General features: G+C 38.7%; 1 protein-coding gene across 1 annotated transcript in view; it reads right to left on the bottom strand.

Moving 5' to 3' along the window:
* Positions 1-1,232: 1,232 nt before the first annotated feature.
* Positions 1,233-16,087, bottom strand: part of LOC102430049 (caspase-1-like) — a 36,058-nt gene continuing 21,203 nt past the window's right edge. The window contains exons 11-17 of the mRNA XM_023764915.1: positions 13,607-13,722; positions 12,578-12,751; positions 11,170-11,404; positions 10,192-10,335; positions 5,595-5,704; positions 3,059-3,176; positions 1,233-1,340 (exon numbers count right to left, since the gene is read on the bottom strand). Coding sequence (XP_023620683.1) covers positions 3,078-3,176; positions 5,595-5,704; positions 10,192-10,335; positions 11,170-11,404; positions 12,578-12,751; positions 13,607-13,722 — 878 coding nt within the window. The 3' untranslated portion in view covers positions 1,233-1,340; positions 3,059-3,077. The remainder of the gene's footprint in view (positions 1,341-3,058; positions 3,177-5,594; positions 5,705-10,191; positions 10,336-11,169; positions 11,405-12,577; positions 12,752-13,606; positions 13,723-16,087) is intronic.

The raw sequence follows: 16,087 nt of genomic DNA, 5'->3' as shown, positions 1-16,087 counted from the left end.
TTTGTGATGTGTCTCATGTTTCTACACAGACATCCAAGGCCAGAAATATAAACATTATGAATCTTCGTAGGGTAAGTTAAACATTACAATACAAAATTCAGTTAAACCTTACAATTCTGAACTCTTATAGCTTCTGTTTTTCATGGCTTTGCAGAGACAACACAGAACAGTGGTCAATAACTTGGATTCTAGAGAAAGTCAAATTGAGTTCAAATCATGGTGTATCCACCTACTAACTGAGTGACTTTTGGAAAGTCATTTAAACTCTATATACTTTTGCTTTATTATAGGTAGAACAGAGATATTGATAGTAATTACTTTATAGGGTTGCTGTGATGGTTCAATTGATTTCTTATATATAAAATTCTTTATAGTAATCACATTTATTAAAATAATATTAATATAGAGTTCATATTATTTTAATATTAAATATTGATATTAATAATTGTGTTAATAAATTAAACAGTTATGATTATATTTGAAACTGAGAACATTTATTTTAATTTAGTTTAGCTAAGTACTCAAATATTCCATTAACATTCTATGTGTATATAACAGAAGTAGTACATATCCTCACTTAGTAGCTCTGATAGTCATGGTGCCAAAATTTCTCTACTAATATTCACCTTTCCAGACATTTTAATATTCTCTCTCCCATTGCTGACACTCCCCATTCTCTTTCTGTTTTTTATCTGAAGATATTTGTGTTCATATACAAATACAGTAAGGTCATCCCATCTTGAATGAAATGCCAAATTATTGTAGACAATATCCAAGAGCTTCTTAGAGAATAAAATTTCCTGAAGTTTGGAAATATGAAAACATCTGGAAAGAAAACTTCAAGAAAGTGAATAAACTGATAGAAAGATATATGGGAATAATATGTTAAAAGAATAGTTTACTGATGAAAAATATTATCTGAATCTATGATGTTGGTTAAATAATAAATTAGAAAACTTCTCTGGACCATACCTGGCTCTACTGTGGGTTTGATGAGTATACAACTGAGGAGCTGACCAATTTACAGTCCTTGGCTTCCATCTAGGCACCATCCTCTTTCACCCCACTACTGAGGGAAAGTCATGGCCTGCTGTCTTCACTCAGTGAAATGCGGGTATTCTATGAATCCTAAGCTAGAAAACCCAGTTAGCTTACTCCACTTCATTTCCATTCACCCACCACTTTAATTGAAATTCTAGTCTCTAATTCTAGTAAAGGACCCAAAGACACAGTTTATGTGTTTTGATTTTTATTTAAGTACAAAAGGTTAAATATGTGTGCAATACTGGTAAAGGTGCTTCTAGAAGTTGGTAAAGAAGGGCAGGACTGCCTGTAATTCCCTGAAGAAGGAAAAAACAAAAACAAAACAAAAAATACAGAAGGTTAGGACAGTAATTCCCAGAAGCCTTCAATCCACTCTTACCATCTTTCCTCTTTCATCCTCTTCCATGTGCTTTTGCCACTTCCTTTGACTTCTGTGACCGTTACAGTATATTCACCAAAAGCACACAGAGTAGTCTTTGTAAAATTGAGGTAGTTCTCATTTCTCTGTTCACAAGCACTCAAAGGGTTTCCTATCTCACTCAGGATTAAAACTTTAGAACGTTTACTATGTGATCACCAAAGCCCATGTGACCAGACTCTTTACCATTTTCTGAATTTGTCTCTGCCATTTCCCCCAGCCCACTGCCTTTTGGCAGTTCTTTAAAGATGTTAAGCACATTTCTGCCTCAGGACATTTGTGCTTGCTGGTCCCAGGGGTGCTGGAACATTGTTCTGCAGAGAATCACAAGGTTCACTACCCGACTCTGCCCACTCTCTGTTCTGACTTATTTTATCACTTCAAAGGAGCCTTTCTTAAATAATCTATCTATTATAGTACAACACCAATCTCTTTCATCTTTTTAACCTCCTTTATTTTTCTTCTCAGCTCTTATCACTCTGACATATATTTACTTGTCTGTGTATTTATAGTCTGTCTCCACTGACTAGACTATGAGCTTTCTGAAGCAAAAGCTTTCCGTTTATTTTGTTTACTGGTATATTCCAACATTCTAGAACAGAACATGGAAAATAGTAAGTGCTTGATAAATATTAGTCAAATAGCTCAACCCCTAATTTGGTTATCTTATACTAATTAGGCAATGAGAGCTACTCTAATGAACTATCTATGCAATTATCCACCAGGGAATCACAAACCAGGAGTACAAGATGGTGGGTAAAGATTTAAAGTAGTGAGATAAACTTGACTATGAAATATAATTTAAATTATGCTGTTTAAAGAAAGATTAACAATACACTTACAATACAATGTGATATTAAGCTGTTATGAGTGAGTAAAGTAATAGCTGGATCTAAATTCATTGGACCCATTCTAAAATATATTTACCAAAAACAATAAATGTATGTTAACATCGGTGCTTGAAAGGGTTTCAGAGCAGTACTTAAGGATATGAGTGCAGACTCTGCAATCTACATTTAGAGAACAGTCAGAGAGCCAGAATGTGCATCAACACAAGAATTACAGTCCAGGGTATATTTTATGCTGTCTTGGTAACAGGAGCTCAAGGTCAGTAATGTGATATCTGCACTTAAAGGACCAATATCCTGCTTCCTTCACAGTCATCTCCTCTGTTTTCTGTTTTGTTTTGTTTTTGTTGTTGTGTGTTTTTTTGCTTTTCAAGACCTGAGGCAACGTTTGTGTTTGTGTGTGTGTGTGTGTCTGTGTGTGTGTGTGTGTGTGTGTGTGTGTGTACTGAGAGAGAGGGAGAGAGAGATAGTAATAATGGAAGCATGAGTACATTTCTGCTTCATTGATGACTACCCTGTGTCCTTGATTGTTTATTACTTCCTGTCTCAGTTTGGCTTATCTCCTTGATTGGTTAACTGATTAATTGATTATCAAGATGAGGAGGATCCAGATTCATATAAGTAGAGAAAAAAATAACATCTAGTCACTAAACTACATACATAGGCAACATTAATTTGACTACCCAAGCAATTGGCTGTCATTAGCCCATGAACCTCATCACCAATATCACTTTCCCATTTGTTATACCTGTCAACAGCTTTGATTTTCAATTGCCAGGAAAGAGGTAGAAATATCTTGACATGGATAGTCGTTCAATGGTGGGCATCTGGACTCTAACTTCTGGCTTTTCGAATGATAGTTGTACCTGAAAAAAAGAGGTTCTAGAATAAACTAACTCTTATCCACTCTCAGAAAACATTTTGCACCATGAGCCAAAAAATACTGGGAATGACGGGACCAAACCAATGAATATTCTAACTCCCTGTCACTGTTACCCTACTGTTTAGAAGTAACGCCACATGTCAGAATATACTCTTTATCTCAAAATAAACACTTCAAGCCTAACCCAAGGCCTTTCAAAGTTCACTCTTCTATTTTGAGTTTCAGATCTGCAGATCTTAACTGATCTCCTAGAGTCAATTCATGAGAACTGGCTCTCAAAAATGCTCTACCTTCAACCTCCAAGGTTAATCCTGAATTCAATAAGACACAAACTCAAATATTGTTCCTAAAACTTGAACACAACAACTTTCACATTCTGACCAACAAGCTGACCTCTGAAGTTTTTTGTCATGGACTGATAAATAAGATTCTATTGACACCATTGCAATTAGGTAGTTATTAATAATAGAACAGGAGCAAGGGGAAAGGCAAGACACTTCAGGCTTGTGATTTGGGCAGCTTCATCAGGAAGCTGCAATTCACTGGCCCATCCCTGCAGACCACAGGGGAAGGGACTCAATCAATGGGAGATGAGTGCATGCACAAGGAGTTGGGGTTACAAGGGAAAGCGCCTGTCAGTCAAGCCTGGGGAACAATGGATTTGGCTAGACTAGGCAGGGCCATTGCAAGCCTGCACCAATTTGGCAATGCATAAACCAGCAGATAAGAAGCTCACTCTCTTCTGTGGCTTTCTTGGCTCTCATGCTCCTCTGGCTTTGTTCCTGCCCCTGTTGTCTCCATAGCTGCATGGCCCACAGCCACATGGACCTCACACGCAATGGACTCTAACTGGAAACACAAATTCAGCCAGCTTGATGCTCCATTTGAGACATGGAACGGAAACTCTGCACACTGGCTTTGATTTCAGATCTGCTGAAAACAAACTGGCACTTTTTTCTTGGCAGGACAAAGAGAAATGGGACCTTGGGAACTTGGGGGTATAATTGCACAGAAATGAAGCTTTTTATAATATATCACCTGCCCATGTGAGCCTCAGAAACTTCTCAGGATATTGCAACACACCCACTCCCACCAGCAAGTGGTGGGAATGAGGACCTCTCCCCACTGATCACACTATTTCTAGACTTCTCCTAGCAATGCTCTAAAGTGCAATGTCTAATTCCTATTCATCTAACAGGACTTAATTTCCAAAGTTCCCATTCACGGAGACCTCAATGCATGTTACAATGCAATCCTCTCCTGCTTACTAAAGCTGTGTTCTTCTTTGCCCACGGAGTGCTACTGTTCTCCACAGTTTTCTATTTAAAAACAACCAAATAGCCCTAGTTGGTTTGGCTCAGTGGATAGAGCATTGGCTCCAAGTGGACTAAAGGATCCTGGATTCAATTTCACTCAAGGCTGATCCCCAGTGGGGGGCATGCAGGAAGCAAGCCAATCAATGATTCTCTCTCATCATTGATGTTTCTCTCTCTCTCTCCCCTCTCCTTTTCTCTTTCAAATCAATAAAATATATTTTAAAAAATAATAACAAATAAAAATGCCCCATATTCTTAATAAAGTAAAGGGAGAAAGGTATTGATATTCATGCATTGATTTATTGAATGAATATTAATTCCCATGTGCCAGCATGTTGAGGTGTTGAGCACATTTCTACCTTCATGAAGCTTGCATTCAATTGAGTAAGTACAGGTAAAAACAAACAGAATATATGCCGAATGAGTGGTGGTCACAACCCTGGATGAAAACATATTAGGAGGGAGGGGAGAATGAGGAATTTCTTGAGGTGGGAAAGGAATTTGGTCTTCTTTTCTGGACCACTCTATTCAAAGAATACCTTCTCCCTTTTTTTCTTTCAAGTGCCCTAGATCTTTTGTGTCATGAAGCCTATTGCAATCTGTAATGACATATGTGTTTGCTGGCCTACTTGTTTCGTATCCATCTCTCTCACAAAAAGGTCCTGAGTAGCCTTACAACACAATATCTCATTTACACCGGTGTCACAGGATAGCAATAATTACCAAGTAAGATAACACCCAATAGATATTTATTCAATAAAGCCATACAAATCAACTCAAAATACTTTCTACTCTTTGACTTAATATAAATGTATACCCTATAACAAATAAGCTTACAGGTTATATTATTTTGTTCTATTTTGATCTTGTGCAATTTTGTGTTGACATCATCTCCTTTAAATCAGATGTCAACCCCTGGATAATGGAAACCAGGCACTGCTCTACATTTGTTTGCCTGATGAAGCCTGTAATGGTCATTTGAAATAAGAATAATGGTGAAGTCTTCCAGCACATGCTCACACACACACACACACACACACACACACACACACACAGGATTAGAAAAGGAAGAAGAAAAAGCTTACCTTCCGAAATACTTCCTCGAGGTGACAGCACCAAGAATACTTCTGGAAGCATCCAATTAGTTGTGTGATGAAGAGAGAACCTTTAGTAGTGTCTCTCCAGGATACATTATCTGTAAAGATAAGGAGTGTCAAGCCTTGAGCTGTTCCCTTGAATGTTTTCTTTTCTCACACGTGTTTTTTTTTTTAAGTAGTTTTTGAGTTTTTTAAGCGTAGCTTTGGAATTATCTTGACGTGTTTAGGGGAAACACTTATATCTCTACATTATCTAATTTTCCAAAAAGAGGAGGAAAAAATTTAAAAAAAAACCTGGCAGAGATTTAACTAAGGGAATAACTCACTAGAATTTCATAATGATTGCATTATATTCTTGGAACTGACTCTTAACTATGTGCTTCATGTTCACTCACTTGGTTTTGAAACATGGCCTGAGAGATAACTGAAATTACCCCATTTTACAGAGGAAAGAATGGACACTCAGAGGATTAAAAAATGTCCCCATGCTTATACAGTACACAACACAAAATGGCTCCCTGGCTTCCAGGAGGCTTACAGAGTGTATAGCATACTGTCTTTCACAATATTATAAGCGAAGTGGGTGAACAAATCCAAAGGAGATTGTGGTCATGGTTTCAATGGTGTATATTATATCCAAACTCACTATGTTACATACATTAAGTATACACAGCATTTTGTAAGTCAATCAAACCTCCATGAGCCCTGACTGGTGTTACTCAGTTATGACATGGTCTGCACACTGGAGGGTCTCTGGTTCCATTCCTGGTCAAGGGCACATACATGGGTTTCAGGTCAGATCCCTGTCCCCTGGTCAGGGGGCATGTGGGAGGAAACCAATTGATGTGTCTCTGTCACATGAATGCTTCTCTCTCTCTCCTTTTTCTTCCCTTCCCCCCCTCCTTTCCACTGTCTCTAAAATTAATGGAAAAGTCCGGAGCACCGGCTCAGCCGTGGAGACTGTGCCATCTTGAATGGCTGTTATTGGAAGCCTATACATCCAAAGACCCGGCACTCAGAGAGCGGTTGCTAACCCGAAAACTCTGGATCTGGGACAGTGCAGCTGCATGGATCCCTGCTTCTTCTCACGGAAAGTAGAGAGAGAACTACATAACCAAACACCTGGAGAAGAGAGATCATGGGGAGACCAAGAACCAACCCGCATATGAAAGAAAAACAGGCACCACCAGAAAAGGAAGTAAACGAAATGGAGGTAACGGAGGCAAGCAACCTGTCAGAGAAAGGATTCAGAGAAATGGTCATAAGGTGGATGAAAAGAATGGAAGACAAATTCAACAATATGTGTAAGAACCAAGAGGAAATGAAGAAAACCAAGAAGAAATGAAAAATGACATCACTGCTATAAAGAACACAATAGAAAGCATCAACAGTAAACTAGAAGAAGCAGAGGACCGCATCAGTGAGCTAGAAAACAAGGTAGGAAAAAATACCCAAGCAGAGCAGCTTCTAGAAAAAAAAAATTAAAAAGCAGGAGGAGAGCCTAAGAGAACTCTTGGACAACACGAAATGAAAAGACATCCGCATAATAGGGGTGCCAGAAGGAGAGGAAGCTGAGCAAGGAATAGAAAACCTATTTGAAAACATAATGACAGAAAACTTCCCTGATATAGGGAAGAAAAAACTCACACAAATCCAAGAAGCTCACAGAGTCCCAAACAAAATGAACCCCAAAAGACCAACGCCAAGGCACATTATAATTAAATTGGCAAACACCAACGACAAAACAAGAATCTTAAAAGCAGCCAGAGAGAGACAGAAAGTCACCTACAAAGGAGCCCCCATCAGACTAGCGACTGATTTCTCAATAGAAACACATCAGGCAAGAAGGGAATGGAATGAAATATATAAAGTCATGCAAAGGAAGGGTCTGAATCCAAGAATACTGTACCCAGCAAGTCTATCAATCAAAATTGAGGGTGAAATCAGGTGCTTCACAGACAAAAAAGGACTTCGGGAGTTTATTACCACCAAACCAGCAATGCAAGAAATGCTAAAGGGTCTGCTCTAAAAAGAAAAAAATAGGAAACAAAGAAGGAACACAGGGGTAAAGAATAAAAATGGCGACTAACAAGTGTCTATCAATAATAACTTTAAATGTAAATGGATTAAATGCCCCAATCAAAAGACATAGGGTAACTGAGTGGATAAGAAAACATGACCCATATATCTGCTGTCTACAGGAAACCCACCTCAGAAAAAAAGACACACACAGACTGATGGTGAAGGGATGGAAAAAGGTTTTTCAGGCGAATGGAAATGAAAAAAAAGCCGGGGTAGTAATACTTATATCTGACAAATTAGATTCTCAAATTGAAGGACATAAAAAGAGATAAAGAAGGCCATTTCATAATACTAAACGGAGCAATCCAACAAGAAGAAATAAATCTGGTAAAAATATACGCACCCAATATAGGAGCACCCAAATACATAAGAAATCTTCTGGAGGAGATCAAGGGAGAGATTGACAGCAATACAATCATAGTAGGGGACTTTAACACCCCATTATTACCATTGGACAAATCCTCTAAACAAAAAATCAGCTAAGAAGCATCAATCCTAAATGACTCACTAGATCAGATGGAATTAATTGACCTCTTCAGAACATTTCACCCCAAAGCCACAGAATATATATTCTTCTCAAGTGCACATGGGTCATTTTCAAAGATAGACCATATATTGGGTCACAGAAAAAGTCTCTTCAAATTCAAGAAAATTGAAATCATATCAAGCATCTTCTCAGATCACAATGGCATAAACCTGGAAATCAACTACAATAAAAAGAATCCAAAAAAATCAAACACATGGAGACTAAATAGCATGCTATTAAACAATGACTGGGTTACCAAAGAGATCAAAGAAGAAATAAAAAACATCATGGTAACAAACGACAATGAAAACACAACAATCCAAAACCTATGGGACACAGTGAAAGCAGTCTTGAGAGGGAAGATCATAGCTCTACAAGCCTACTGCAAGAAACAAGAAACAATGAGAATAAATTACCTAACCCTACAACTCAAAGAGTTAGAAAGAGAGCAACAAGAAAAGCCCAGTATAAGCATAAGGAAGGAAATAATAAAGATCAGAGCAGAGATAAACGACATAGACACCAAAAAAAAAAAAACAATACAAAAGATCAACAAAACCAAGAGCTGGTTCTTTGAAAGGATAAACAAGATTGATGAACCTCTAGCCAGGCTCACCAAGAAACAAAAAGAGAGGACCCAAATAAACAAAATCAGAAATGAAAGAGGAGAAATAACAACATACCCCACAGAAATACAAAGGATTGTTAGAAAATACTATGAACAACTCTACTCCAACAAACTAGACAACCTGGAGGAAATGGACATATTCCTAGAAAAATACAACCTTCCAAAACTTAATCAGGAAGAATCTAAAAATCTCAATAGGCCAATAACTATGGAGGAAAATGAAGCAGTCATCAAAAAGCTCCCAGCAAACAAAAGCCCAGGGCCAGACGGCTTCACAGGGGAGTTTTACCAAACATTCAAGGAAGAACTAAAACTTATTCTCCTCAGACTATTCCAAAAAATTCAAGAGGAAGGAACACTTTCAAGCTTGTTCTATGAAGCCAGCATTACCGTAATACCAAAACAAAATGAAAGAGAATTACAGGCCAATATCGTTCATGAACATAGATGCCAAAATCCTCAACAAAATCCGAGCAATTTGGAATCAGTATTACATTAGAAAGATCATACACCATGACCAAGTTGGATTTATCCCAGGGATGCAAGGATGGTACAATATCCGCAAATCAATAAACGTAATACATCACATAAAAAATTGAGAGAAATAAACCACATAGTCATATCAATTGATGCAGAAAAAGCATTTGACAAAATCCAACACCCTTTCTTGATAAAATTAATGGAAAAAATATGTTCACTCCTTGGGTGAGGAAAAAAAAATACGTCCATGAAGTGGTAACAAATAGAAAAGACTTAAAACAAAAATTTGCAAAGTAGAAACATTCAAATGTTAGAGCTCTTAAGATGACTACCTAGAGGTCAAGAACTAAACACTGATCCCTATTATTAGGATTGCTAAGCCCCAGTGTATAATTTTCTACCTCTTTTAAAGGATCTTTTCCATCTGCAGAGCCATGCATGGCTCCCTCTAAATAGCATCAAATGAGAACCATGGAGAAAAGGAGTTGGTGTTGATAATTTAAGAAGGGCAGGCAGTCTCAGGATCCATTAAAACTCTATTCAAAATGTTAAACAGATTTGATAGAAAATGGAATCAAATTTGTTTTTTTAAAACGATGTATGGGGAATGGTGTTCCTTGTTTTAGGTTGTTTTAGTATGTGGTATACCTTTGACCATAAAGTGCAGTACTTAGAATAAAAGTACAGTTTCAAATAGTGGAAAATATAGAATCTCTGTTTCCATAGAATAGGTCAGATAAATGTAAATTGATTTGACAGCCCTCAAAATGTGCCTTACATCACTGCTGCAGGGAGCCTACCTCAATATTCCAGAATCATTTTGAGGTGGCCTTAGGCACACAACCCTTGTCTGTAACTGAAAGACCTACGTGGGGTTGAGGAGCAGAAAGCAATGAAGTCCTTCTCCACGTGTGCTTTGTAAACGGCATCGTCCTCCAGGTTCTCAGGTGACTGTGAAGTGCTGTCTGTCACGGCTGCTGGAGAGTCACTGACCCACAATTCCCCACGATTTTCTGTGGAGACATTAACATTGTGCAAACTGTGTGCCTCTATCAGTATGACTGTCACTATTGTCTACCTCATTCTCTTTAAATGTTTATTCTCACCAACTTCACACACACACAAACACACACTAAACCGTTGCCCCACACACATACCTTGGACTCTCTCTAGTGTCTTTGAACAACCTGCCAATTAATAGTGGCAGCATCTTACCAGCAAATAGTGATGGCATGTGCAAACTGGAAGAACCCCTTTCCTAAGAAGAGCAAAGGACTTAAAACCTTATCTGCATAACTTCAGAGCCTAGTTACCATTTTTCAGCTAGGCTATTTCAGCTTTTTCTTCCAAACAGTGCTCCAGAATGCTAAGAGGCTATTGGAAGTCAGAAAAAAGCAAAGGAAATGTTGACAGCAATCCCAAGTGCCCACATCTCCCTACTCAATTCCCTTTCAAAAATGCATGAGGTGAAAAGGGTGCTGCTACTATAGAACAGCCCCACTTTCCAATGACATTATTCTCAAGTCGGAGAATGGCAAAACACCTGTAACACATGTACAGATGTCATTAAAATGATCTTATTCCAAGGTTTAGATATTTGTGTTCAACTTTGATTTCGGGATTCTGAAGATCTCCTTCACCACTTACCTTTGATTAAATTGGATAGATATTTATTAGCTGAAAAGACAATCTCTCATGATACCAACTCCCCTTGGCATTTCCCAAGAATTCAATTCACTTTATTTGCACTGAATGGGGTCTAGGATTGTTTCCCCTAAAAGCAAAACATACATCACAATCCACTGCAAACACCTCATGCCCTTTGGAGTTTCCTTATCAGAACTCACCACCTCTGCAGGCCTGGACAATGATGACCTTCGGTTTGTCCTTGAGACTGGGGCAGTTGCGATTGTTGAATACCCGAAAGATGGTGTCATAAGGTAGCACGTCTGGGTTTTCCTTGCTGTGCTGTTTCCCACAGAGTCTATCCAGGAGGCCATGGGACATGAACACCAGGAATGTACTATCTGAGGTCCTGTGCTCTGGGCGGGCAGCAAATTCCACCAGTACTGACTCCATCTCCTGAAAAAGACCATGGAGTCTTACAGGACAAGCATTAACACCAATATGACCCCCTGGTTATGGTGAGCAGTATAAGAAACACCTGTAATGTTCCAGTCACTGTGCCTTCAGATAGTGGTTGCTCAGTGATAGGTTTCTTTTTCTTCTGACCATGGAGCTGGGGGTTCAAAGACCTGCTCCTGCTAACTTTATATGAGCTGTCCTCTGGATGTATTTAATATTTGTTTATTTTTACTTACATACTTTTTTTTCTTTCTAGCTCTGTCTTTAATCTGATTACCTAATAGGAACCTTGCATCATAACTGTATCCTACCACTTCCCTTCAACCACCCTTCCCACTGCGCTTAGAATGAAATCACACTTCTGACATATGAGTACTCCCTCCTGTCATCCTTCCTAGGCTCTCCTTACACTGGTATTTTGTATATTTCATGTGTCAGTTTCATATGTAGTTCAGACTTTTCATTGTAGTCATTCCTCTTGGAATGGATTCCATTCACATATTCCCAGACCTGTCTTGTTACTGGTCGTCATCTGTCAGGTCCTATACTGTCTCCTGTCAAGGCTTTTCCTGACCGTTCCATCAAAGCAATTACTCCCCACTCCCCAATTGGCTCTTATGTTCTCTTTTTCTTTTTTAAAATACTTTTAACTTTATTTTCACTCTTACAGAGAGTCACGAGACACATCAAATCTCTGAAATTTTCTGTTTTTCTTTTCATATGATTGCCCCCCCACCAGTAAACCTAAATCAGTTCAAACTTGGAACGTCCTGTCTCATTCACAAGCCTACCCCCAATGCCGAAAACAGGCCATGGGGCCAAGTCAGGACTCAGTATTTATATGGTGACTACATGCCTTTTAAACATTCATTACTTTAGAATTTTCTGGGAATGTTGGGTCTGAATCCCAATCACCTCACTTTGGAACCGAGAATTATGTGGGTATACATGCCAGTCACTTTCTGTCTAGTTTTATGGGATTGAGGATATTTGGAGTCCAAAGAGACAGAGATGTCATCTATCTAATAATTTCATTTTATAAACACACCTACTCACATGCAGGTGCACACACAGAGATATATGTGGCCTAAGGTGGTTAAAGCATTTGGCTATCATTATAAAGTTAGTTTGTTAGTAGCAGGGTGTGTGGAGTGGGTGAGGCGCCCTTACCTTGGCTGTGAGATTCTCTTCCACAATCACAGTGTAGCCGAGGCCCTTAAGCAACTCTGTCATCCCTGTGATGTCAAGTTCAGCCCCTTTCCTGGGCTGAAGGTGATCAAACTCTCTATTGCATATGATGAGAGCCAGGCGAGTGCGGTCTTTCCTCTCCTTTATTGGATAGATCTGCAGGAAATGGATATGCAGTGAGTTTGACTTACCTAAATCTCTTTTAAACCTTCATATACTAATCTCTGTTGCTTTGTTATAGGATCATGGATCTGCTCTCTCCCCTCTTCTGTACCAGAGACCCTGCCTTTTTCTTTGTAATGGATTGAACTGACAAAAGAAAGACATGAGAATTGAAAGTGATTTAGAACTTTCAGATTATATAAAAATAAAAATAGACTGAAAAATAAAATAATGTAACTTATTTTCTAAGAGCCCAGAAGTGGACCTAGAACATATTTGGGACACTTACTCAAGAATCTTGAAGAGTCTAGAACAATTCCTACCATAATTTTCTCCTCTCTCCTCTCCACCTAGACAAATCATTCTCAGTGCTCAAGGTTCAGATCAAATTTCATAAAAACCGGGAGACATTTTCTATTGGCTCCAGCTAAAAATAAATACATCAACAATGCTTTGCCTTTGGTAAGATCATTATTTCAATATTATTTTTAACACATCGAGATAAAATGGGTTTCAGACTTTAATTGTATTTTAAGTCATGTTTTATCTCTGGCCATTTCAACTAGTATGAAAATAATTACTAAATATTTTGATCTACAGCTACAGCTTAATTGTAATGTCTCAAATAGAACAAATAAATGAAGAGAGAGATCTGTATTTTATCATGAGCTTGAAAGAAAATTGGAATCTGTGTGAGGCAAATGAGTTCCTCCTTGATCAAAGCATCTATGAAAATGATTACCACTGTCCCCACCCCACCACTCTGCAATTAGTGTGTTAGGGAATCAAGTACTTAGTAAAAGCAATAGTTTCTCTCTCATTCTCTATTTTATGGATAGAACACAGTACCTCTCCAGCCCTTTTTTCACACACTTTCTGGAACTCTTCAGGAGGACAAAGCTTGAGGGTATCCGTCGTTTCTGCTGACTCAGGTGGCTCAGTCACTTTTGGAGGAACTGCAGGAACTATCACATGACATCACATGATGTAATTTTAATATCTGCATCTGTTACCCATGATCACCTAAGACATACTGACAGAGACGGTAAGTCATGAAAAGTTCTTTAAACACTTTTAGATGTAGGAATTTTCCATCTATCTAACCACTAAAATGAAGAAGTGTATTGTGATTGGAAAGAAGGGGGAAATTCTTGGTAGCAGATCCACCCAAAAATGTGATACTAGGTTATGATTATTAAAAGGAAAACACCTTCCTTGGTGACTTGGGTCAAAATTAGGCTTTTTATATTCAGCTAAAACAGCTTGAGTCTTGCTATTCTTTACTCTAAAGCACTCACTGATCTAGGTGGATTGTTTCTTGTCACTGAGCAAGAATATATTGAATAAATATTTAATAGAGTGCTACTCATTAGAAACATAATTAAGTCACATGTGCAATTAAATTTTTTCTAATGTTCACATTAAAAAGGAAAAACAAACAGATGAAATTAATTTTAATAATATTTTATTTGACATACTATATTCAAACTATTATCACTTTAACATGTGTTACTAGCCACATTTCAAGCACTTTATAGTCACAATGTGGCTGGTAGCTATCATATTGGACTAGAGGCCCGGTGCACAAATTTGTGCATGGGTGGCATCAGGCCTGCCTGCCATTATCAAAGCCAATTAGGCTGGCCAGCCAGGGGAAGATGGGCCGTGTGTGTTTGGTGGGCTGGCCCCGACTCCTCCTTGTGGAACTCTGAGTTGAACAATTTGCATATTAGCCTTTTATTATATAGGATGGTATAACATCCCAATTCTGCTCCTAATTTATATAGAACACAGACACAGACACACACTAAGCACCTAAAAGAATCCTCAATCCTGTACCATACAAGCATTATTTTTTTCAGGGACCTCAGCCTGAATTCTCAACTTGGCCAGAGGAGATGGGCTTCTAGGATTCCTTGAAAAGCTGTGGAGTCAGCTATGTCCAGGAGAAATGCTACTAGCCACCAGAGTACTGATTCCAGGGACAGGGGGACAACATTTTGCTTGGAGATTCTAACATACACTGGATGTCCTTGCCTCCAAAGTTCTGATTAACCAGCACTACATTTTCAACCCATGTTTTAAAATGTGAGGGAATAACTCCTCCCTTTTGAAGAAGTTTGTTTCTGACTCATCCTGACCCAGTCCTGACAGAAACTTAACTGTATCCGTCACAGCTTGGCATCACTTGACAAATTTTGCAAGAGACTGGGAAAGTCCAGCACCCCTCCTTTCAGAGGAAGGAGTAAGAATTCATAAACAATAGAAGAGAGATTTGCCAAGATCTAATTAACAAGGTTTTTGTCCAAAAAGTTACCTTGATGGTTAGTTACATGAACCAATCAAGGCACTCCCTGATTTTCTTTTATTTAAAGAAAAAGAAATATCCTGTATAAATGTTTAGTTTTATTTTTTATATTTTTTCTATTTTACTCATTTATTTCCATTAGTTTTTTCATAATCTTTTATAAACGTCTTTTTAAAATATGTGCTAAACACCGAGCTCTGGAGATGCAGCAAATTGTTATTCTCTAAGGAAACCAAGCTTTCTAAATATTATAGATTAAACAGAGACAGGCTCTCCCTTCTCATTCCAGAAGATTCTGGCAATGTAAAGACTCCCAGGGTCTTGGGATATTCCCTCATTAGAGGGGATATTTCTCAGCAAAAACCTCCTCTGTTTCCAGGTTATTTGCAAGTTTGCTGAGCACTCTAACTTAAGAAACATCATCTCCTAATGACCATTGTGTGTCTATGTATAAATATACTGTTTGCAGTTAAGATTGGGAATTAATATTTCTATGTTGCATCTATAGTACAAATTAGCATGAAAACAAATCCTCTCATTACAATCTATACTAATAATAGAAGAATATGCAAATTGGCCAGCATGTCATCATGTAACGACCAATCAGAATGGGTGCAGGGCCACGGCGGAGAGCTCTCAGCATGCCCTACACTGGGGTTCCAAAGGGTGCAGAGGAAGGGAGAGCAGATAGGCAGTTAGGGGGGTCAGGCCAGGAGGGGAGTGCAGATAGGCAATTAGGGGAATCAGGCAAGGAGGGGAGAGCAGATAGGCAATTAGGGGGATCAGGCCAGCAGAGGGGAGCAGTTAGGCAGTTATGGGGATCAGGCCAGGAGGGGAGAGCAGATAGGCAGTTAGCGGGGATAAAGCTGGCAGAGGATAGCAGTTACGAAGTTAGGGGGATCAGGCCAGGAGGGGAGAGCAGGTTGGCAGTTAGAGAAATCAGGCCAGGAGAGGAGCACAGATAGGTAGTTAGGGGGATTAGGCCAGCATGGTAGGGCAGTTAGGGAGATCAGGCCAGCAGA

The sequence above is a fragment of the Myotis lucifugus genome, unplaced genomic scaffold (genome assembly GCF_000147115.1).
Source record: "Myotis lucifugus unplaced genomic scaffold, Myoluc2.0 scaffold_361, whole genome shotgun sequence".
NCBI lineage: Eukaryota > Metazoa > Chordata > Mammalia > Chiroptera > Vespertilionidae > Myotis > Myotis lucifugus.
The sequence above is the reverse complement of the archived record's forward strand: the minus strand, read 5'-3'. Positions and strand labels throughout refer to the sequence as shown.